The 23524-nt window shown below is 43.9% G+C and overlaps 4 protein-coding genes across 5 annotated transcripts; 1 reads left to right on the top strand and 3 right to left on the bottom strand.

The window, feature by feature from the left end:
• The first annotated feature begins 8702 nt into the window (after positions 1-8702).
• LOC133898392 (NAC domain-containing protein 16-like) lies at positions 8703-13305 on the top strand. Its single transcript, XM_062339072.1, has 5 exons — positions 8703-9275; positions 9691-9915; positions 11401-12165; positions 12261-12387; positions 12669-13305. Exons 1-5 carry the CDS (start codon positions 8805-8807, stop codon positions 13055-13057), a joined length of 1977 nt encoding a protein of 658 aa, XP_062195056.1. The 5' UTR covers positions 8703-8804; the 3' UTR covers positions 13058-13305.
• A 308-nt stretch (positions 13306-13613) lies between these two features.
• On the bottom strand, positions 13614-17493 carry LOC133898393 (malate dehydrogenase [NADP] 1, chloroplastic-like). Its single transcript, XM_062339073.1, has 14 exons — positions 17254-17493; positions 17075-17177; positions 16351-16437; positions 15832-15916; positions 15467-15648; positions 15148-15218; positions 14977-15067; positions 14802-14876; positions 14615-14716; positions 14405-14527; positions 14253-14321; positions 14094-14162; positions 13941-13994; positions 13614-13850 (listed from the first exon to the last, which is right to left on the bottom strand). The coding sequence occupies exons 1-14, from the start codon at positions 17403-17405 to the stop codon at positions 13797-13799; spliced, it is 1317 nt and encodes a 438-aa protein (XP_062195057.1). The 5' UTR covers positions 17406-17493; the 3' UTR covers positions 13614-13796.
• An 81-nt stretch (positions 17494-17574) lies between these two features.
• LOC133898394 (expansin-A32-like) lies at positions 17575-19328 on the bottom strand. Of its 2 annotated transcripts, XM_062339075.1 has the most exons (3): positions 19200-19328; positions 18365-19149; positions 17575-18290 (listed from the first exon to the last, which is right to left on the bottom strand). In XM_062339075.1, the coding sequence occupies exons 2-3, from the start codon at positions 18883-18885 to the stop codon at positions 17981-17983; spliced, it is 831 nt and encodes a 276-aa protein (XP_062195059.1). In that variant the 5' UTR covers positions 18886-19149; positions 19200-19328; the 3' UTR covers positions 17575-17980. The 2 variants fall into 2 exon arrangements, with proteins under 2 accessions (XP_062195059.1, XP_062195058.1); XM_062339074.1 differs by lacking the exon at positions 19200-19328 and having other exon boundaries at positions 18365-19188.
• Positions 19316-21783, bottom strand: LOC133898395 (superoxide dismutase [Cu-Zn], chloroplastic-like). The gene is made up of 8 exons (XM_062339076.1): positions 21451-21783; positions 20773-20834; positions 20656-20695; positions 20305-20400; positions 20165-20196; positions 19987-20062; positions 19847-19900; positions 19316-19575 (listed from the first exon to the last, which is right to left on the bottom strand). The coding sequence occupies exons 1-8, from the start codon at positions 21701-21703 to the stop codon at positions 19550-19552; spliced, it is 639 nt and encodes a 212-aa protein (XP_062195060.1). The 5' UTR covers positions 21704-21783; the 3' UTR covers positions 19316-19549.
• Between the last annotated feature and the right edge of the window lie 1741 nt (positions 21784-23524).

Here is a 23524-nt window from a genome sequence, read left to right as displayed (position 1 = left end):
ATCTACAGGGGCTTTTCTGAAAAAGTACAAGGGCTAAATTGTAAAAATAAAATGTTCCACGGACTTATTTGTAAAATTCAGAAACCTATTTGTAATTATACAAAAGTTCAGGGGCTAAAAGTAAAATACAGTACTAACCAGGGGCATACTTGTGAAAACAGAAAAGTTTAGGGGCCTAAATGTAAAATTACCTAAATTTAAAGAATAAAGGAATTATTTTTGTATTAAAAATCCTAATTATTGCGTTAGCAGGCTGATTGGGCTCGGGTGGGCTGACGTGACATGACACGTCGGTAAGGGTGCTGAGGTGGCTGGCTAAGGTGGACGTCGAATGGGCACTGGTGCTGATTGGGTAGAGCATTTAAATCTGGGGCGCACGATCTAGATCGGACGGCTACGATTTAAAACACGAAGGACACGAAGGGGTATCTAGTCTTCTAATCTTGACCGCACGCGCTACATCGGACGACCGACGACAAAAGGGGTGAATCGGGTGGCCGGTGGCGGTGGGAACATGGTGGCGCCGCCTCGGACTTCGCCGAAAATGGCGAAAACCTCATCATCATGCACGATCCGTGACGACGAGCAACTGGGGAGGAAGAGGGGCGAACGAAGAACCCGTTTTGGCGCATACCTTTGGCGACGGAGCACGGGAAGGAGGACGATGGCGGTGAAGGCGACGGAGGCGCTCGGGTTGACGACGGGGAGGCACTCGGGTTGACGACGGGGAGGCGCTCTGGTGGTCGGAAGGCGGCGGGAAAGAGTCAGCGACCTTCCTCTCGAGCTTGCGGTGTTGGCGAATCGGTCGACGAGGGCAGAGCGCGGCACCAGAGTGGCAGCGGCACGAGCTCGGGGTGTGCGACAATGGTGCTGGGCGGCGACGGCTAGGGTTACGGAGCAGTTGGGAAACAGAGGGTGAATCGCGCACATTTATAGAGGGAGGAACGAAAAATCGCAAGGAGGACAGATTCGGTTGGGTTTCTGTTTGGATTCGGGTTCGGGGCGACGGCGCGCGAGCTCGAAATGGACTCAGCGAAGAAGATGACGCTGACAGGTGGGCCCGGCAAGACAATGTCACAAATGTGCTATCCATCAGGTATATATGATCAATGCGTATTCAGTATATGATCCATGCGTGTAGAATGCAGTGCATGAGCTTAATTGTTGTTGCTGTGTAGAGCTACATATATAGAGCTGTAATTACGAATTTAGTGCGATGGATGTGTTTTTGGTTAAAATGGTGTACTAGTACTACGACTTCAATAAGATGGAAATGTAACTGGCTTATTTACTGTAATTGACATTGAAAATTGTAGGGCCCAAGACTAAACATACTCCACTAGATAAATGTACTTAATTTGTTATGTAGATTTCATGTCAGGCCTTGTTTCAGAATTTTTTAGGACCATTTAGTCACAGAGAATGCTGTGAAATGATAGATTAGGATGGTGGAGAGGGTTGAGTTAAGTAACATCAAATGACCGACTTTGGACATGAGTTTTCCATTCTATTGGGGTAATCTGGCACCTATTTTGTCAATGAGGGGTTGTAGGTGTGATTTAGTAAGTCTTCTGGTATGCAACTGGAGCCCTAGATAGTGACACAAAAACCCTTCTATCTCTCTCAGGAAATGTTGAGTGAAGTGGTCTAAGTTTACATTGTCGCATCTTATCGGGTGAATTGAGCACTTCTCAATATTTGTTTGTAGCCCGGTTGCTAGGCCAAAAGCCTTGATGATGAGGCGTAGGGCATGTAATTCTCTTTGATCCGGGTTGATGAACAATGCCGCGTCATCGGCACCGGAGAGAAGGCACATCAAAGGGTCATATATGTCTGCAGAGTTTGGGCGGAGGTTCCTGATAACTAAAGGCACACATGTATGGTTCTCCAACCTCACCAGCTGAACAAGCTTAATGTGTGTAAGAAGTGTGTCTGATTCCCTTGCTTCACCACACCATAGCCTTTTGAGGAAAAACCAATTGGAACTCCTCCACTAGGTAGCAAGGATTTCCTTGCATAGCTATTAGCAAGGCATGCAAGGATACCAAACATTCCATATATCTCTGAGTATCATCTTGCTTTTAACACAAATTATTTGTGCTGCATCTTATACCATTGAAAAGTTTTTTTTAATTGAGTCTACTTTGCAATATATAGGAAATTACTCATTTAGGGTTCTACATAGAAAGGTGCTTGCAATTTAGTCGACAATACTCATGTCTTATGGGAAGGATGCCAAAATTGAATGCCTCCTCATATCCAAACTTTCTATAATCAATATTATTGAGTTGAATTTATCGCTTTATTATTATCTTTTAGGAATGTAAAATATTGTAATGACATCTTGATTTTTGAAGCATGCACTCGCCTCGACAAGGCCTAGATAACATAGCTATTATTGAGAAAATCGTGTTAATAGCACCTAGTTTGCATAAGTATATTCAGAGAAACAATATCCAATTTCTATTTGAGTGTAAAACATAGCAAGCACATGAAATTATGTACATTGACACTCTCAAGAGTCAAATTTTACTAGAGAAGATCAAGGAGTTCATGTAAGTGTTATAGTGTACGGTAAATGATACGATTGTTATGGTAGGGTACGATTAGTTTTCATTTTATCTCTAAAATTGTTTGAGATCTAAGCCACCATGTACTCTATATAAATAGCCCACGATGCCCAATGCAAATCATCCATAATTATCACAGTATATTCATCTTTCTACATGGTATAGAGCCAACATCGTTCCTGAGCCACCGCCTCCAGAGCTTCGGCCACGCCGCCCCTAGGAGATGATTTGATCTTCATGATCTCTCTTGAGGGCTACGCAACCCGTAGTTTAGTGTTCGTGTCGTCGATCCAAAGATCGGCTACTATCGCTTAGAGTTTTTCCCTGTCCTTTGTAGATCGGGTTTTCTCTTCATTACAAGATCAATTTTTTTTTTCCGATCATAGATCAGTTTGCATTGCTCTGCCAACCCATCAACGTTCATCACTTCTAGACTTCATCGCCCTAACATTGACCTCTTCGGCGCCTCCTCTCCTCCTGATGAGCCCATGGCTCCTTCGGATACGATTAATACCGACAATAATCCTCAAATCATACAATATCCAATTACAAGAGCACGTGCACGACAATTAGACCACCAGGTGAACCGTTTCTCGTTGTTCATGTTTCCTTGGATGAATTACTACTAAATTCTTGTGATATTTTATTACTTAGGAACGTGGGAGAAGCACTACAACCTTACCCGAATGTTACCCCTCGAAGGCCAAGTCTACTCGGACTCGAGACTGAGCTCTAGTCGAAGTCGTGATCGTGGTCGAGTCGCAAGACAACACGTCAGTAAAATGGGCATAACTCTCTCATGCGAAGTCCGTTTTAGGCGTTCTTGGACTTGCTGGAAAGCTTATGTCGAGCCATTTCCAATGGATCTATGCTCAACCAAATATTCCTTATAGTTTAGTCAGAGTCAAAGGAATAAGGTGTTGCATCACCGTTCTGGACCATGTCGGGTTCTGTAATCGTGTCGAGGTCGGAGTCCAGGTTGTGCACGCATCTTTCCACGGCTGCACAACCCTAGGTCGACCTCCACACGTCCCCCCTATAAATATATGGTAGCCGTCATAGTTTAGGCTCGGGTTTAGCTTAGATTATTCTATTTTAGACAGTTTCGCTATTTATCGGTTTGTTGAACTCCAAACTCGAGTACTTCATTGGTAATTAGCAATATTCAGGTTGCATCTACCTGTTCTTGCTTGTGTTCTCGATTCACTTGCAGGAAAAGCCTTCTTGGCAAGGTCAACCGCGTCTTGGCACAGTTGCTAACCACGGAGTAGTAGTGTAGTGGTTGCGAGGGTTCTCGATCTGTTATATTCGGAGCCTTTGGATCATCAACATCGAAACTCTACCAATCAACTTATCATATTACCTTTGGAAAATCAAGCAAACGCGCATCACCTCCAATGGCGTCGTAGCTGGACACGACGCGCTCGTCGACTCAGCCCCCTTCCGCGGCCTTACGAGCACCCCGTATACATGCCGTCATCACGCCAGATCGTCAGCGGTGGCCCGTCGTCCACAAGCACGAGCTTCGCACCACCGAGAATGAGGTTGTTGCTGCGTGTCCTACTAGGCCGCAATGTCGACACTCATGGTCATGCCATCAACATCGGTTTGGTTTGTCGAGTTTTGGATTACTTGAGCTTGATTTGAGTATTTTAATTATGGACTAACTGGAGTTAGAGTTGAAGAAATATGTTTGCTTATTTCATAGTGTGTAGGTGACAGATGCAACTTTGCGGTCAACGGTGGGTGATCGGGGCTAAGCAGGTGCTTGCTGCCGAACGATCAATGAGGCCGAGTGGAGTCAAGGGTGATCCTAGTTGTACACATGGAGGTCAAACAAAGCATGAAACGGAAGATGAAGTTGGTGTGTTGACAAAGTCAAGCGGAAAGGATGCCAGTGCAAGTGACAAGGCGCCTCGAGGGATTGGTGGCGGGAGAGACTTGCCGACCGTCAGGATCTCAAGACGAAGTACATGTGTCGATATCAGAGCGCTTGCTTAAGTTGTATGCAAGTTGCAAGTCATGATTTGAGAAGCGTGCCCTGGGTTTTACGGTTAGACCTTAAAATTGTGGGAGGATTATAGGAGAGTGTGGCACCATCGTGAAGCTTACGTCGAGGCGAAGCTAAGCTGTGAAGGCGCCACAGTCGTTTGATAGTTAAGGAAAGAAATGAACTAAAACACCCTTGGAGTATGTGGCACTATCATGAACCTTACGTTGAGGCGAAGCTAAGTTATGAGGGCGCCACAATCGTTTGATAGTCGGGAAAAGAAATGGACTAAATAGGGCTGGCCTTTTTAAGTATTGAAGTTTATGTTTTTGCATATATTTGAAATCCCATCATCTAGTCTCTCTCGTTCACTTGCAAGTTTGAAAGGTTTTTTTTTCGGTTGTGATTTTCTTCTTTTTTTAGTTGTAGTTTTTTTTTTACTTTTATGAAATAAGTTTTCTTATTATTAGAGGCATAAACGTTCATATACTCATGTATTTAAGAGGGTCTTGAATCCTCTTCTTATAGACCATCAACTTGGAGAGTTGCTTCTTTCGATGACTGTCTTTTTTTTTATTCATTCAAGTTCCAACTTTTTGTGTATAAAGACATATAAAATTATCTTGAATAGAGCATATGATTTATATTATATCTGTGAAGTCATGTTATTTTAATCTTTTCTTCTCACTTTATCTTTTTAAAATTTATACTTCCATTTATATAACCTCTGATCACATATCTCGATCCTTAAAAGACACATTCAGCTGCAGACCAAGATTCCTTGCATTTGTGAGAATATAAAATGCTTGCGTGCAGAAACAGCAGAAAAGAGAGGGAGGAGACAGCACAGCAAAGGCAATTAGGCAAGAGAGAGAAAGAAAGAGAGGAGAAACATGGGCCGGGCACGAAGGGAGGAGAGGGAAGAGAAGAAGTATCCCTGCTCCTGCGATTTTATTGGGCCGGATCCCTGGCACGGAAGGAATGCATGGAGGCAGGCCCGCGGCGGTGATACAGAGTAGCGACACGCACATGCGCCGGCGAGGAGCTCTGCAGCCGTGTCTAGCTTAGGCACCATCACCCATCGCATCGTTGTTTGACGCTACCAATTGGAGTATATAAACCAGCAAGCTTCATCATGCAGACATGCCAACACTAGTAACCTTTTCACATAGACAAATATGATGATGGATGGATCGATGGCGGCACACAAACACTGGTGTCAACTCTTCGTCAGAAATCCCGTTCACACACACCACGTTGCAAAATGCAAATGCAAATATTGCTCTGATCTGATCGATCTGTTCCTCGCGCGCCAAGAAGGGAAACCAACGTCATATATATTGCTGTCTCTACGTTGGGAACGTAATCCAGAGCGCACGGTCAACAACCAGTACGTAGTTCAGGGATCATCCATGGACATGGTCTTCCATCTCTCACCGCGCGTTCTCTATTGTTCCTACACGTATGCATTTTATATCTGTCACGCCCGAGAAATTTGATCAGGAGATGATGACAATGATAATGATAATGATGATATAATAATGATAATCTCCAAAGATCTCTCTTTGTCAATTGTCAATTGGAGGCAGGGAAAAGGCTGTCGCATCCGAGGAAGCAATTGTGCACGTTTTGCGTTACTAATATATAGTAACTTGTTCTCAAACAGCAGCTGATAATTTAAAAGGAGGCTAATTTAAACTAAAACTAGGTTGCGTGACATGAAGGTAGCCTTTTGACTGTTGACCATCTGACAAAAAAAGTATCATATCACACTTCTACAGAAAATATCATCGTTATCGGTTTAAAGTTGAAATCATTATTGATTTTAAAACCGACAGCGATAATCTAACCATAACTAAGTTCATATCTCGATTTTAAATTGAAATCACTATTAATTTTTAAACCGACAGTGATAATCCAACTATCACTACGGGTTTATGTCTTGAACTCGCAATAACAATCATTTTAGATATAAAAAATACTCTATCGTGAACTCTTTAGTATGGTCGTATAGGGATCTATCTTAAGTTTGATCTCAAACCTAAAATAGAAACCTCATACCGAAATATTCATAGTAGAGTATTTTGTACCTAAATCTAAAAATAGAAACAGATATTGCGAAGCTACAATACCAAGAGCTCTTCAGACATTCCACGTCAAAGAGCTCCTGATACAGCAGTCCTACATCATCTGTTATACATCTTGCACTAGCCGAATGATAATACTGTCCGAGTGATAATAATAAGTTTAAATGAATAGCAAAAACACAATCTTTAACACTAAAGAATGACCATAGTGGAGACATCGAGAGGAGATAAGGAGACCGCGGGGCGAGGAAATGGAGAGACGGGAAAGGCGTGCAGTGCGCGCGTTGGCTCGTGAGATGGCAGGCTCCGTGAACACGAGGTGGCTACGGCGGGAAGCTCGTGTGAGTGGTGTTGAAGCTGGACGCAAGTGGTAGAAACGACCACAATAGAGACGTCGAGTGACCACCGCTCCACTTTGACCGCTATGGCCCCTTAGTAGCAACTTCGAGGAGAGCGAAATGAGATAGGCGTGACTAAGAGAGACATGTTCAATTTATAGAAGAATTATCACTACTGGTTGGAAATACGAACTAGCAGTGATAAATATTATCACTGTCGGTTTGAAACACAAATCAGTTGAAATAATTATTATCACTGTTGATTATTAAAGACATATCTTTTTAAAAATGGGTAGCGATAATTTGACTATTACAGTTGATTTGGAATACGAACTGGTTGAAATAAATATTATTATTATCGGTTATTAAATGCACACCTTTTTAAAAATTAATAGTGATATTATTATCATTGTGGGTTCTTACTTGCACAATTTTTTATACGCGCGTAAAGCTTAAGAACCGATATTGATAATTTGAACATACGAACTAACAGTCATAACTACTGTCAGTGGTGATATATTATTTTTATCGATTATTATTGAATCGATAGTGAAAGAGAGACAGAGATAATACTTTCTGTGATGGAGTCATATAGGGAAGACGTCGTCCTACTACTACTGTTGCGTGATTGAATAGGCAAGGATAGGAGTAATTAACAAAGCAAAGCGAGTTAGATGCACGGCAGGCTTAAACTAATGTATCCAATTAAACTGCAAACCAACGCTACCGATCGAGGAAAATTAAGCGGATGCTTAGCTCTGAATCCTGCAGCTTATTTGGCTAAGACCTGAATATTTATTTATATATGGGCCACGCAAGTCAATGAAAAGTACTAGCTAGGTTTAGGACCACCAAACTCAGGCATGCAGATGTTTGCATACTCTTATCCTCTTATCATTAACTAGCTGTACAAGAGTTGCTGAAGAAAATTAGTAACCGAGCAGTAAATAGCAAAACAAGTAGTCTATTAATTGGATTCGAGTTTGTTATATATTACTTCCTCTTTGATTGTAAATGTAGGTTGTTTTAGATTTATGCATAAAGATTAAGAAAGTAGATTAAATGACCTTGTTGCTCTTCATTTATTCTGTATTGAAAAAGATAACTCATTCATTTGTGAGAGTGATAGTATTTATTAAACAAGGGTAAGATAAAAACAAAAGAAAAAAAATATATAGAAATTCGAGAATTACTTATATTTAGAGAATAGTTAAAAATATTAAAACGACCTATATTTACAAATAAGAGGAAGTAGCACGTATGGAGAGTAGGAGTATATGCGAAGTGATTCATCTTTTGACTCCCAGGTCCAATCAGGTGAGGTTGCGAATGAACTGGGCCACTGGCCGGTGGGCCTCCCGTGCAGGTGTCGTAGTCGTTGCTGCGGAAAAGTCCACGGTCAACGAAACCATGCAGGCAGCTGGGAAACTTCCTCCTCGTGGACTCATCAGCTCGCTCCACGTGTGGAGGTGGACTTTTCCCAGATCCGACCCTCACTAGTTTGCGATTTCGACATGGAAGTGGTCCAACCCTTTCTTTTGGTTGGTGCTGTCGGATTGTTAATGGAAACGTTGTTAAAAGAAACTAAATACGAAGCAATTACCTGCACTCGGAAAACAGCATTTGGCAGGGCGAATGGTGCAAAATGGAAAGCATTTGTGTATTACCGAAAAGGCCCCTGGCCTTTCTTATAGCCCAAGCCATCCCCGGAGCGGAGGCTGGAGACCGCCTTCTTCTCTCCTCCCCGAAAACTAACCTTTCCCCAATCCAACCAAGAACCAACCCTAGCCGCGCCGCCACCAACCCGGTCCGGTGGTACATGACCCACCCCTCGTCCTCCTCCACCTCCGCCCCGGCGGCGGCGGAGGCCACCTCCCTCGCCCCGGGCTTCCGCTTCCACCCCACGGACGAGGAGCTCGTCTCCTACTACCTCAAGCGCAAGGTCCTAGGCCGCCCGCTCAAGGTCGACGCCATCGCCGAGGTCGACCTCTACAAGCTCGAGCCATGGGACCTCCCCGCCCGCTCCCGCCTCCGCTCCCGCGACTCCCAGTGGTACTTCTTCAGCCGCCTCGACCGCAAGCACGCCAACCGCGCCCGCACCAACCGCGCCACCGCCGGAGGCTACTGGAAGACCACCGGCAAGGACAGGGAGGTGCGCCATGGCCCCAGGCTCGTCGGGATGAAGAAGACGCTCGTCTTCCACGCCGGACGCGCACCCAAGGGCGAGCGCACCAACTGGGTCATGCACGAGTACCGCCTCGAGGCCGAAGATGCCTCGGGGATCCAGCAGGTATACATCCTTTCCTTTCTCATATGGGTATTGTTCGTTTCTTTGATCGGATCGTGTACATTTTCTCTCGATTCATGTGTTGACGACTTGATGCGAATCCATGTCACATATTTGTTCTGAATGATGGTGATAATTACTCTTCATCGGCGCGATCTGTTCAGTTCAAGCCGACAATTGTTTTCCTTACAGGAATTATTAGGTGTTAAAAGGTTACATTGATGCGACTGCTAGCCACAAACCTTACCTGATTCCAATGAAAATGGACCTGTAGTGCCGATTTTAATGTGCTTTTACTAGTTTCTGGGCTATTTGTTTTTAGCAACTGCAAGGTCAATTTTTTTACATTTTCTGTCACTGATTGTATGCGTCCATGTGCTATACTGATACTGCTTTATTTGTAAACCTGTTTGTACAGGATTCCTTTGTGCTGTGCCGGATCTTCCAGAAAGCTGGCCCGGGTCCACAGAATGGGGCACAGTATGGAGCACCCTTCGTCGAGGAGGAGTGGGAGGAGGATGAGGAAGATGTTGGTTTGCTTCCAGTGGGGGGAGATTCCGTTGCTGACCATGAGGTTCCGGCTCCTGTGGAAATTCCTGGTGCAATGGAGAAAGGCTATCTTCAAATGAGTGATCTCATTCAGGTATAGCTGCAAGTCAACTTGTGCGGTCTTTTTATTTGCCGCTTGTTCTATGTGTAGTTGAGTATCAAATCCTATCATGCGTACAAGTCGATGTGAGTTACATGTTTATGGTTTGAGTTGTGCTTGTTAGCCTTCTAGCTCTGAAGACAGTGAAAATGGGTTTATACTTAGCAAGGTATGCCATTGATGATTCAGATAATTGAGTAACACATGAAAAAGAAAATAGGCACTGCACATCTCATTCACTTAGACGAGTGTTCCTATTTCTATGGATTATTTCTGATAAAGAGTTTCGAAGTTGTTCTAGTGCGTGTGTGGCTTTGGAAATTGTTCCTTTAGTGAAAGCCTTTGCCATACACTGACCACCTCCATTTTAAAACATGCCACTTTTATGCTTAAAATACGCATCAGAAGTTCAGAACCTTTATATGGAAGCACTGCATGTGAGAATTAGCTACCTGGCTATGTTCTTCAGCTACGAATTACTTCCACCGTCCATATTCATGGATCTTGTTGAGCAAATATGTTTACAGCCTGATACTTCGCTTGATGCTATGATGCTTGATAGGAAACAAGCGTCCACTATGGTTAACTTTTTCTCTTAACCTTTGAATTCACTTTGTTGAATGCTCTGCTTTGCTATGTGTCGTTGACCATGCTGTTTAGCATTTTTTTTATAGATCAGTTAGTATAATTGTGAAAACAGCTTCACTGCTGCTACAATTATATTTAGCTTAACTGGATTGCCTTTTCTAGTATTGGAGTTCCTTAGCAAACTAGTAGTAGAATGTTAGTTGATGGCACATAGTACTCTGTATTTTTACTTTACATGCTCATCAACAGAAGAGAAGTGGTTCGCAGCTTTGGGAAGCACCTTTTGTACTGGCCATGGCCCTTTTCATGCCTCGTATCAATGAAAATTCTTGAGGATATTGATTAATGATATATCTTGCTCTTAACAGGGATGCTGAATTTCCCTGAGCATTGGCTTTTAGCTTGTTGTAGCTTGTATTGTTGAAATCTTATCCCATGTTGTCTAGCAAGGACGCTGACTTGTTTTGGCCTTTTGACATACATCTTCATATTTCTCTCAGGATTAGGTAGCAAGTTTTATGAGATCACGACCACAAGAGTAGTCATGATGTCATAGTATTCATGTCTATAAGCATTAAAAGGTTGGGATTTTTGTTTCGTCTTTCTATCTTCAACCGTATCTGTATGGTGTGATCTCCACAAAGCCAGAAAGCCTTCGTGTTACAGATAATCGAAGTGAATTTTTAACTGTAGTTCCTTGAGCATAATGGTGTTATTGTATGAAAGCATTTGTTGAATCTGAAAATATCCATACTATATCCATCCATACTGGGGTCTCTTATTTTTTGGCGTAAATTATGCCGTATAGGTGTTTCGCTTGGTTCATTTCTGTATCAAATTTACACATTGGTATGTTTGTTGTTCTAATTATGCTGTTCTTTCCCTTTTCAGAGTTTTGGTGATCAAAATGGGAATGGTACTATTGGTTTGCCAGTTTCTGATACTTCAAATAACGGCAATCACTCTGAAGATGCAGATGGAAATTCTGGGGATATTTTAAGTGACCCAAACCTTGGCTCTAATTTTCTTCAGTATATTGACCCTGGAGAACAAAATAGCATAATGCTTAATGAAAATATGTTATCTAATGCCAATGCTGGAGATTTTTTTAATAGTTCCAGCTCCAGTGATGGATTCCTAGAGCTGAAGGATTTCGCAGATGCTGCAAATCTGGAGTGCCCTTTAGGCAATGGCTCCACTATCTGGCCTTCGGATGGTTGGGCCTGGAAGACACTTGACTCTTTGGAGGCTGTCAATGGGGTTAACAATAAGATTCCTCTGCTCCCTGATGACCAGATTTTCCAGTCAGATGAATTGGAACAGTTGTTGCAGTCAATACAAGAAGATTCCCATATGGACTCAAGTATCATTGATCCCCCACATTCTTCTATAACAAATTCAGTTATGCCAGAGGATGATTCTGCGCTGTTCTATGATGCGCCCTTTGATTCCACCATATGTGATGACGGGTTTAGACAGCTGAATGAAATTCTTGGTTCACCAGCAACCAATCTATCTGGTATTGGCATGGTGGACGATGGTATGCCATACTATGATGCAATGGATGATACTTTATATAATGATATTCTGGGCCCCATACAGCAGCCAGCTGGTAGCAGTTCCCACGCTTTTAATGGTCCAGTCCTTACCCAAGAGGTATGCTATCATTTGAATCAAGAGATAGCTTGCTGCATTTTGTGCAGAAGATCATGTGTTAACTGGTGATCACCCACAATTTTCTACTTTTACAGGTCAACAATACCACCTATACATATAGTCCATCTCAAAAGGTTTTAGAACCTAATTTTGTAGTTGGTGCCCCACCATCTGCTAGGTTATCTGAAGCTGGTAGTCAGTTAAATTGTGTTGTTTTACCAGGTAATCTTACTATGGAAAAGTGCAATGGGTCAGCTTTATACTCGCTGTGTTTTGCTCATTAGTACAATATCTCTTGCACCAGAAACTTTTGTCTTAGCTGTATTTACTTACCCTCATTGAGCAAGATTGAAGCATTAGACCGTTTTGTGTTCTTGTCAAGAAAATCTAGCTCAGTCTTGCTTAATTAGGGCAGTGTTATACACAGCTAGCATGTGATTTCCTGGTCATTAGCTTGTACCTGTATATGAACATTGTTGACAAGTTTTTGTATTGTTCCACAGATGAGGCTAAGAGTAGTTCTATCGGAAAGAGATTTGTAAAGATGTTGGATTCAATCTCCGCTCCCCCTGCTTTTGCAGCGGAGTTCCCGGCTAACCTCCGCAAATCCTTGGCTCCTATTTCTGGAGCACGCCCCAACACCTTCCATGTTTCTGCTGAAGTGATCAGTATAGGAAGTTTAGCTGTTGCTTCTCGCCCAGACAAGTGGTCCCTGCAAAAGGATCAAGGCATGGAGCTGCTCTTCTCCACAGGTTTTGAGCCTGATACCCGTATACCCTGCGGCTGCAACACCATAACCACAGTACTGCGCAGTGGCTTCTGCCTCTTCTTCTTTTCAGCAATAATGCTCTTAGTGAGCTACGAGGTGGGCATGTGCATATATGGCAAGTAGCCTGGTATTGGAGTAATATAAATTATGACGTTAGGTTAATCCTTCATGTGTTTGAGGCAGACTGAACTGGGGCCTCCTGCTAGCTTAAGTGTATTGCATTGCATGACATGGCCTGTGTGCGTTAAAAGCTGGGGCTATTTAGCACTAGCAGTACCGTTTTGCAGCTCGAGAGCTAATGGTGTATGTATGAATCCCTCCAGTGCTATTAGTAATAGCTATGCGAATTGCTTCTCGTCAGTTCATGATGATGCTATTTGTCATGTTTCTGGTTGCAATGGACAATGTTAGTGCAGAATCCTGTAAATATTTTCCAGATCTGCAGTGGATTGATTCAGGATGCTTTTGCAGTATAGCTGCGTTGGTGTTTGAGGTTCCACAAATGAATGTTGAACATAGTGCACGACAGATACAGCGTGCAAATGTGTCTGGCTCCAAGTTCTGATCGCACAGTGATGAAAGTCGCCTGGCCGGCCGATCTTTGTTTTACTTCTGTTTTTAGTCATGAACAAAGATCGAGATGTTCTTACTAGTGAGCTGGAAAGCTACGCAAGCATGCTAAGTAATTCAGCATCACACTATTATTGTACAAAGTCTGCATCATAGTCAAATTTCTATGGCACAATTATTAAGTATACATATATATAACTGCTGCAACCTGCAAGCAGCTGCTTCTCTCAACTATCTGTGTTCCCGCGGGAAACTGTACCAACATACACAAGACAGCTGGTGTAACACTAAACTACATCTCTCCTGGTAGCATTGTATCTTCCGGAAGATCACAAAATGCATTACCCTGCATTGTACGAGCAAACGCAAAATCAATCATTTCCGGCATAATTCCTCTTTTACGTCATTAAAAACTTTTTTTTTCATGGTGATTTACCTCTCCTGTGAGATGGGCAACACATTTCTTCTCAGCAAGCAATTCAGCTTCACTCTGAAAGAATTACAGGGTCAATTGTTAGATTAAAAATATTTACGCTCCTTGTACCCTGCGGCATATTATATTACTGAATGCGATTCCTACAGCCCTTACCTTCTTAATCCGTCCCCAGAGGAAATCGTCCATTTCCACATCACCAACTAGTTCATAGTCACCATCCCCCTGTAGGAAGTATTTCGCGATCATAAATATTAAGGTGGTGTCTGATCTTAGGAACAAAATAATGGGGGCGCTTTGGATCCTATGTCATACCTTCGACCTACATGGCATGCTGAACACGATGTCCTCTGCTATGCCATAAGGATTTCCAGTCGTATAAACCTATGTTTTTTGTCATTGCTTTTTGCTTGAGAGGCATATCAAAACAAAGAAACAATGAACAATCCAAATGCTTCAGACTTTACCCCTGAAGAAAACCAATCGCCTTCTGGGGTAGGAGTTACAAGGGACCTTATAGCATCGACTATCGAAACAGCGGTTGATGCAGCTGAAGATCTGCCCCATTTTTGGATGAGCACACCTCCACGCTGTTTAAATATAGGAATGAAACGAATTATGATACAACATGCTCTTAATTTCTCGAAGAAACGTATGGCAAACAGGGAGAGGCATACCTTTTGAACTGTTTTGGTGAATTCTTCTTCTAACCACTTCGTATCCTTAACGACTTCTTTCACCGGTCTCCCATCAATTTTCGCATTCAAGAAATCAGGAACCTACTCAGGGAAAATCAGTATCAACAATCAGAAAAAAAAACGTGTATATGCAGAATTGTCTGGTCGTTTCTAATCGTATTGTCACCTGAGTTGTCGAATGGTTCCCCCAAATCGTCATGTTTGATACTTTGTCATAAAAAACACCTGCTTTTAGTGCTAGCTACAAAAAGAGATTGTTTATGACTGCTTAATCTTCTTTATTTCTGTTGATAACAAAGTAACATAAGGAAAATAAACAATAAAGCTTCAAGATCGAGCACCTGACACTTGGCTCTATTTTCGTCCAGCCTCGTTAATGCATGGAAATTTTTTGCTGGTAGGTTTGGAGCATTCTTCAAGCAAATCAGTGCACTGCATGCAGGACAGACCTCAAGTCAGACATGATAATAGTATAAATTGATAATACTAGGCAAACATAAAAGTACCCATACTTAGTGTTACAGGGATTTCCAACAACTATGACTTTCACGTTCCGAGATGCCACAGCGTTAAGAGCTTTCCCCTGACACAATTCAAAATTTCAGAGCATAAAAAGAATACGTTCATTCCATAAGCATTTATGTATTGAACTCAAATTTCTAATAGGTTGCTGGTCCAGGCTGTTAATTAGCAGGATCTACGCTAAGGAATCCCTTAATTTGAGGATGAAATTTTAGAAATGCTTCTTGGCACTCTTCCTGAGAGGGTTTCTTACAACTTCATGACGATATCGTACTTGACAAGAAATGAGGAACAGAATGCAAAAGAAACCTGATCAGCAAAGATTTGACCGTTGATATCTAGTAACGCAGCTCGCTCCATTCCAGGGCCTCGGGGCTTAGCACCAATAAGAAGGGCCCAATCTACATCTTCAAAGACCTCATAAGGATCTATACCAATGCTGACTTCCCTTAGCAATGGATACAGTGAATCCTCCAGTTCCATAGCTACGCCTACAGTTGTAATATTAAGAGCACATTAGAAACAAGAAACACATATACAGTACCACAGTAATCCATCGATATATGAGAGTACAACATGGGATATGCAAGGCTCGTTTGGAATTTTTTACTATGCAGTCAATATAAATTGACTCTGCTTCTCGAATCTCAAGGCAGAGAGAAAAATGGAACTACCTTCCAGTGCTTGTAATGATCTTTCTGAGCCGAGTAACTTAAGTGCAATTGGCTGGTCTTGTCCAAAAACCTCACCAGAGGCAAGCTGAAAAATTTCCAGTCAAATGAATGGTCAACAAGAAAATAAATTAAGGATACGATGTGCCAGGGAAAGAATATAAAGAAATTAAGAAAAAATAAATTAATATGATTATTCACATTGTAATAAGCACAGGGAATAAAAAAATGGAAGTACAATCACACGTCAGTGGAAGCATAAACAGCAAAATAGGAGTTTCATTTTGGTTTATATCTTTCTTAAAGTACAGTAATAACTAGTACAGCATAGTTAGGATTGCACGTAAATATGACGCGACTCCTAGTGGCACCAATAGAATTGACATCATAACTAGTATGTATATTGTAGATGAACAGCTCGGGATGCAGTTTTATGAAGAAGGATATGTCAGTTAACAAGAGTCTACACCCTATACATGCCTCTAGATTGACAACGTGCGGACTTACTAAGAGATTACTTACTTTGAAAAGCAGATGATTTGATATCATCCCAGCCGCACCTGACACGGCAATATTCACTAACTTCTTCCATGACTTTGTCGTATCATCCTGTATTCCATTCGACGGTAGAGACGATAGATTAATTATTAATAGAAGCAGCAGTTTATAATGCATAATTAAGCCAAGCACACCCGACTCTATGCACAAGCGAGGAATGCATTGATGGATCAATCTAGGAAATTAAAGCCAAGCACACCCGACTCTATGCACAGGCGAGGAATGAATTGATGGATCAATCTAGGAAATTAAACGTCAATTCAAAAAGCCGTTACATGTCAACGCTATTTTGTTGTATCGCTATGCAGTGACTTGATCACAAAGTTAGAGGCTACTAGTAGGTGACGTGCAGTGTTCTTCATGACACTGGCACTTCACCTTACGCTTTGTTGTGTGGCTACACAGTATTCTGCTGACAACAAACTGCTATAAACTCTCCTCCTATTTTTTTGAAAGAACAATTCTTCTTATAAATTAGAGTGTGCAATAACGCACTGATTTCTTTCACTACCGACCCCGAGAAAATGGATGCATCCACAGATAACATCAGAGTCTTCAGTTCTTCACACCAGCAGCAATAGCTTGGAAAGGAATTCTTCAAGCACCAACCCAAGCAGACAGCAGAAGAAAGTAACCGAAGGAACATTTCAACAATCACATGGCGGGAGGGAGAGGGAGGACGACTCACCGCCTTGAGGTCGTAGGTGGTGCAGAACACCCCGAAGCACTCTTTGCGCCCCACCTCCGCCTCCGATTTTGGCGCAACCACAGCGGGCCCGTCCTGCACCTGCCTGGGGTGCACAAGCACGCAAGAAAAATCACACGCTTGATATACAGTCACCAGTAGCCAGTCGATTCAGTACTCACTTGGCGGCGTCGACGGAGCAGCGGACGATGGCGAGCCCGGGCCGGCGCGGGCGCAGGAGGAGGTGCACGGAGCGGCGGCGCGCGGCGTGAGCGCCGAGAGGGGTCGGCGAGAGGCGCGATCCGGCCGGCGAGTAAGCTGTTGAGAGACCCATGAGGAGCTTGAGCTGGAGCAGAGTGAAGCAGTGGATTGTGGATAGGAGGCGGGCGGCTGCCGGGGAGTGGCGGAGATTAGAGCGCGCCTTCGGATTAACCCCACTATTTATAGCCCGTCTCCTCTCGAAATAAATAAAAATTTAAAAATTACGCATATCTGTTTGGAAAGTACGTCTTTCGAATGGATATGAACCTATTTGTTTATCTTGTATAAATACATGATTTAATGGAATGAAACATAACGAATCTCATTTCTCGAGTGTATTTCTGTCTACAATGTTTTTTACATTTAAGTCCACAATATGTTATCTCACTTGCTAGGAGTTGCTCAGAGGAAGGAAAAGAGAGATGCCGTGGACAAGTGAGTCATTTTCGTCCCTGCAGGAAGCAAATCGCAATAATGGAGAATCTCATACTTTTCTTCCTGACCCAGCAGCACTGCAAGATATCTGCGGATTGGCGCATTTTGCAGCTTCTTCGTGTCTTGTTGGAGCATTTTACAACATGCCTCACAGCTTGTCAGGTAGTTAAGATCAATCGCTCGCCATGCATTTCTTCTCGATGGCTTCGTCTTCTAGAAGTTCTTGGGCGCCTGGTACGTGACGCCGAACTGCCAGTCCTTGGGGAGGACGTGCCACGAGGTGGCCTTGCGGTGGTCGCTGGTCATCACCCGGAACGTCAGCGACTCGCCGGTGAGGTCCTCCCCCGTCTGCCACAGCTGCCCCCAGTTGCGCTTCAGCGGCGTCCACTTCACGCGCTTGTTCCCCTTCACCGACACCGCCGCCACGTCGCCGGCGCCGCCCACGTTCGTCACCATCACCATGTTGAAGTACTTGTTCCCAGTGATCGTGTACCGGATCCCGCCCTGCTTCACGCACGGCACCCTGCAATATCGACCATGCCTCCGTGTGTTAGACTTCTTGCTGCATGCATGCATGTTCATGGATGCACGATGGACCTGCGGTAGGAGATCGGCACGATGCCGGCCTTCTCCTGCGCGATCTGGAGGAACGCCGGCATGCTCAGGTCCAAGTGCTCGAGCGGCGGGTTGCACCACCCGCCGCTGTCCCCGGACTGCTCGTAGTTGGGCGGGCACAGGTTCGTCGCCGTCACGACCAGGGGCGCCGCGCCGGGCTTGCACCCGTCGGGGCTGTCCGCGCACCTCACCTCGTAGCACCCTCCGCAGGCCGCGCCGTCGCCGAACAGCACCGTGCTCACGGCCACCGTCTGCACGCCGTACCCCTCCGCCGCCGTGTCCTTGTACCCACACGCGCCTGCCGTGGTGCCGGACCCGTCGCGCCCGCCGTAGAACGTCGCGTGCGCGGGCTTCCACGGGCCAGGCGTGAACTTGCCGTGGTTGTGGTGCACCTGCCGCCCGCCAGGCGTCAGGGGCTTGACACCGCCGGCCGTCGCGACATCGACCAGCGCGAGCCCAAGCAGCAGCGACACGAGCGCCCCGACCGCCCGCGAACCAGACATGCCGGATTAACAGGTAATTAGTACGTAACAATTATTTCTCGAAACATGTAGGCTGAGATGTGCTTAAATACGTAATGAAACTGCAGGCTTTGGCCATTTTTAGATTGCTGCTGTTGAGGTGCTAATTCAGCGCGACGCGATTAGAGGCCTGGAGCGACCGGAGGCCTGATGACCATCCCAAGAAAAACAGAGGACAAGAGTCAGACCAACGGCTGACCCTGCCTGGAATACACTACTAATCTCCTGGACATAGAAACCATTAACCTATTGTCCATGGTCTTATGCTAAACATGGAGCACACAGAAACCATTAACCTTTAGAGAGAAACATTTGAAACGACTAGGACACAGCGACGTCCAGTAATGCAACACAGTAACACAGAGATCTTCAAACGTTTTAAAGCAAACTGGAGTACATGTAAAACAGCATAGCAGCAAACAGTTGATGTTCATAGTGCTTCATAGATCGATAAGGATATGTGACAACACTTATTTGCTCAACTAAACATTAATTTTCTGATACAACCGATCAACAAAGGCTATTAAGCACCCATACCATGGTGCAAATCCATGTAATACAAAAAAGGCGCCGTCCCAAGCACGATTGGAAACAAAAGGTAGCATGGATGTGACAGTGACACTGCTACTGTAAGCCAGCGAGCGACCTACAATGGAGTCAGGCCAACAACACCTGCGCAAGAAACACAGTGATTAAACAAATGCAATTGAAACATTGCTCAGAGCAAACACTAAGCAATGCCTGCAATAATAGGAAGCTGAAGAACTGAAAACACTTCAGACTGCACACGAATGCTTCATGTAAAGCTGTTGCGGTGGCTTATTTTTATCATCATAGGAATCAACTTAATTGGCAGTACTTACAAACTTTGATATCACTCTCATGTATACTCAAGTAGCATTACTATCAATTATCCACATTCAATAAGTCAGAGCGAACATACCACATGCCAGTCTTCCACCAGCATTTCCGGTGCTGAGGCTAAGCTCATGGCCCCCTAAACGCAATGCACAAAAAAAAAAAATTGAAGATCATGTGTTAACTAAAGAGAGAAATGTGAAATGCAAGTAAAACTAGACATACCTTTCCCCAAATCGTCTTCAAGCTCATGAACAACAAATGCTCTCCCAACAACTGAATTTGGGCCGCTCAAAGGAATCTATGTGGAAGAATTAAAAAAGAAAAAGCAAACTGAATTTTGAAATGTAGAACTAATATAGTGGAACTTATATAATGTAAAAGTATGATCAATTATATTTACCTGGTTATCAAGAATGGTTGCCTCAGCTACGCCTATATCACCACCGATAAAACAAACATGCCATCAAATAAGTCAGCATCCCGAAGAAGAAATTTGCATATAAATATCACAAGTGTACTATTGGTTGATACAGGCCGTACCCTCAGCATTGGCAACAATGTTTCCCAGGTCACCCGCATGACGAACTTCATCTTCTGGTGCACCGTGCGTCATATTGTTTGGATTAAAATGTGGTCCTGTAAGATAAAAATTTGCTATGTAAGCAAGTGACACTTGGAAACCTGAGCACCTAGGTGACTCAATTTATTTGCACCATTGAGGATGCATGAAAACTACAGGCTGACGAAGCAAAGGGAAAGAATAGCACAGGATGACAAACATAGTTAGATGGAAATTTAACAGTGTTTACAGAAGAAAGGCAAAACTTCATAGCACATCAAGTATGAACGTATCACATTTCTGAACATAATTAAGATCTGTGGGCAATTAACCTGTTGATATGCACCCATTGGTAGTATCTCCAAACTCGTGCTGCAAAACGAACAATTGTGCCATCCTTATAAATCAATAAGTCCAGATTGAAAGCTACTCAAGAGAACAACACTCACGAGGTGGAAGCCATGAAGTCCAGGAGTAAGCCCAGTGATACGGACGTTCACTGTTGTAGGACCTGTTACACGAGCAATATTCAGAGGGGCAAGACACAAGAAGTCACATTTCAGATGCAAATGTATTTGCACTACTGGTGAGAACTCATATTTTCATAAAAAGGCAGTTAGGAATTGCATAAGCAATGAATGGTGTCAGCAGCAATCAGCTACGCTCAACGTACTCTCTGGTTTGTACGTGAGGTGAGTAACACTCGACGCAAACTGAGCTGGTAAAAAGGGAAGAACCTAACAGATGGATCTAGTCATGTGTATCAGTGTATGAAGACAGTGGTAGGAATAAAAGCAGTCCGATTTGAGTTTTCCGAGTTTGTTTTAAGGCAAGTTTGCAAGCATGAAGCTGTTTTTCTTCGCTGCTGCCTGCTGCAGGGCAAATTCGCGCGGTCGCTTTATCCGGTTTAGCAGTGGTAGAATTGGAAAAAAAAAAATCAGATTTTTAGCTACGCCTGACACAAACATGAAAAGCAATTGCTACGACCCTGAGAGAAATGTAGCAATCAAGGAAGTAGGAGGAAAGGTCCTTCTTTTGGCCGCCAAGGCAACCAACGAAGCCTGCGGGAGGTCACAAGAGTCTCGGGATGTGACGGGATAAGGAAGGGGTGGAGAAGCGGAACGCACCGTCGTCCTCCTGTGTGAGCGTGACGGTGCCCTCGACCTCGGATGTGCCCTTGAGGACGGCGACGGCCTTGTTGGTGGCGTCGGCGACGACGAGCGCCCTGGCGGCAGCGGCGCCCCCTGGGCCGGAGACGAGGCGGAGCGAGTGGAAGGGGCGGTCAGAGGAAGGAGTCGAGAAGAGGGCGGCGGGCGGCGCAGCGGCGGCGGCGAAGAGGATAGTCTGCGCGGCCATGGCGGCGATGAGCACAGCTTGCATGCGATGCGACCTTTGGGGCTTTGGGAGGGTTGTTGGCTCCGGTGACCGGCGATAAGGTGGTTGAGTCGGCTTTATTATAATCAGTCACTCCAGTCCAGTCCATGCCAGAGCAATCGGATCTTGATGTGCCGCGTGTGGCTCAGCTCGCGTCACACACGCACAGGCAGCGGAGAGCACCATGGATTTTGTTTTACTTCACTGCTCCAGAAGCCTCTCGTGAATCTGAAAGATTTACAAATCGGCAAAAAGGAAAACAGAAGTCCTTTTGTTTTGTCTTTGTGAGAGCGGAATCTGAAAGATTAGCTTCCGCAGACCACAGACCCAAGTTGTTAGCGCATGTACGTTCATCTCTAGGATTAAATTGAAAGCGGGTGTTCTGAAAATTCAAGTGCAACAGATGCTTCAGCTCACAGATGAGACCACCAGCTATTTGAGCTCAATTTGAGCAGCTATTTTAGCTTGTGCTGTATCATCATCAAACATAAAAATGCATGACGCAGCTATTTGAGCTCAATTTGGAGTTTTTGCTTGTGAAATAGTTGGGCCAACTGAAGCCCGCCAACGAGTTGGAAGGCCAGGCCGCTGCCCACACTTCAGCTTTTGGGCTTTTGGCCCAATTTACAGATACGGCTTGCAGCCCATAGGAACCCATATTGCGAGCAGCGCTGTTTGTGCAACTTCCTAAGTAGCTTGTGGTGAATGCGGTACAGAATAATTTCTGGATTTGATCCGATTCAAATTCGATTTTTGAAGATATGGAGAGGAGTTTTAATATCCAAATATGCATGTGTCCACTCCGGACGGCGAGGACAAATCACATGCAACCACCAAAACTCCTAATGCTACTATAACTAGTGATAGATGATACTGTAATAGTATTTTTGAGGATGAAAATTTGAGGTAACTGCTGTAGATGGCCTAAAGCTGACTCCAGCAGGAGCCGCTTTCCAGTGGGCAAGTGCCGATACGGACGCCCGTTCACCCGCAAAGCACTCTAGCGGGTGCAGTTTTTCACTGTTACAGGCTGTGTACAGTGAAGCGGACGGGAGGGATCGACAACCGTATCACTGTTTACTTAGTATGTCTGTGGGTACGAGGAAGAGAAGAGTAATGAAAGTTAGGAAATAGTGTAGCTGCTAGAGATGAAAAAAAAGATGTTATAATAGTGTTAGGTATACTGTAATAATGTTAAATGGGACGAAATTTTAGAGTATTTGCTGAAGATGATCTAAGTAGCTCGTGGTGAATGAGGTACAGAATATTTTCTGAATTTGATCCAATTCGAATTCGATTTTTGAAGATATGGAGAGGAGTTTTAATATCCAAATATGCATGTGTCCACTCCGGACGGCGAGGACAAATCACATGCAACGACCAAAACTCCTGATGCTACTACAGCTAGACAGTGCAGGTCGACTACTCGATTGTCTTTGCGCTTTTTCTCACTTTTTTCTCATCCTCCACTCATGGTCAGCTAACGGTTAATGTCGATGCATGCATACATTTGCTAAATCTCGTGAAAATTAATTTCCTATATATAAATTTATATATATTCCATGTCTCCCGTGAGCGATCATTAATTCCGTACCTCACTCATATTAACTTCTGATTTTTTTTAAATAAATTGTCGATAATTAAGGTTGTGTGTCGGGATTCAGCACTGTTACTGTGCGTGTCATGTTGTTTACATTTTTTTCCTCGAGAAAGTACATACAAGTCGATGTACATATACGATTTTCACGTATTCTTTTTATTTGTTTATGCTTACCGAGCACAACCAAATATGGTTAGTTCGTACTCCTATATGCATGGCAGCGCGCA

Source organism: Phragmites australis, chromosome 18, assembly GCF_958298935.1.
Source record: "Phragmites australis chromosome 18, lpPhrAust1.1, whole genome shotgun sequence".
NCBI lineage: Eukaryota > Viridiplantae > Streptophyta > Magnoliopsida > Poales > Poaceae > Phragmites > Phragmites australis.
The sequence above is the reverse complement of the archived record's forward strand: the minus strand, read 5'-3'. Positions and strand labels throughout refer to the sequence as shown.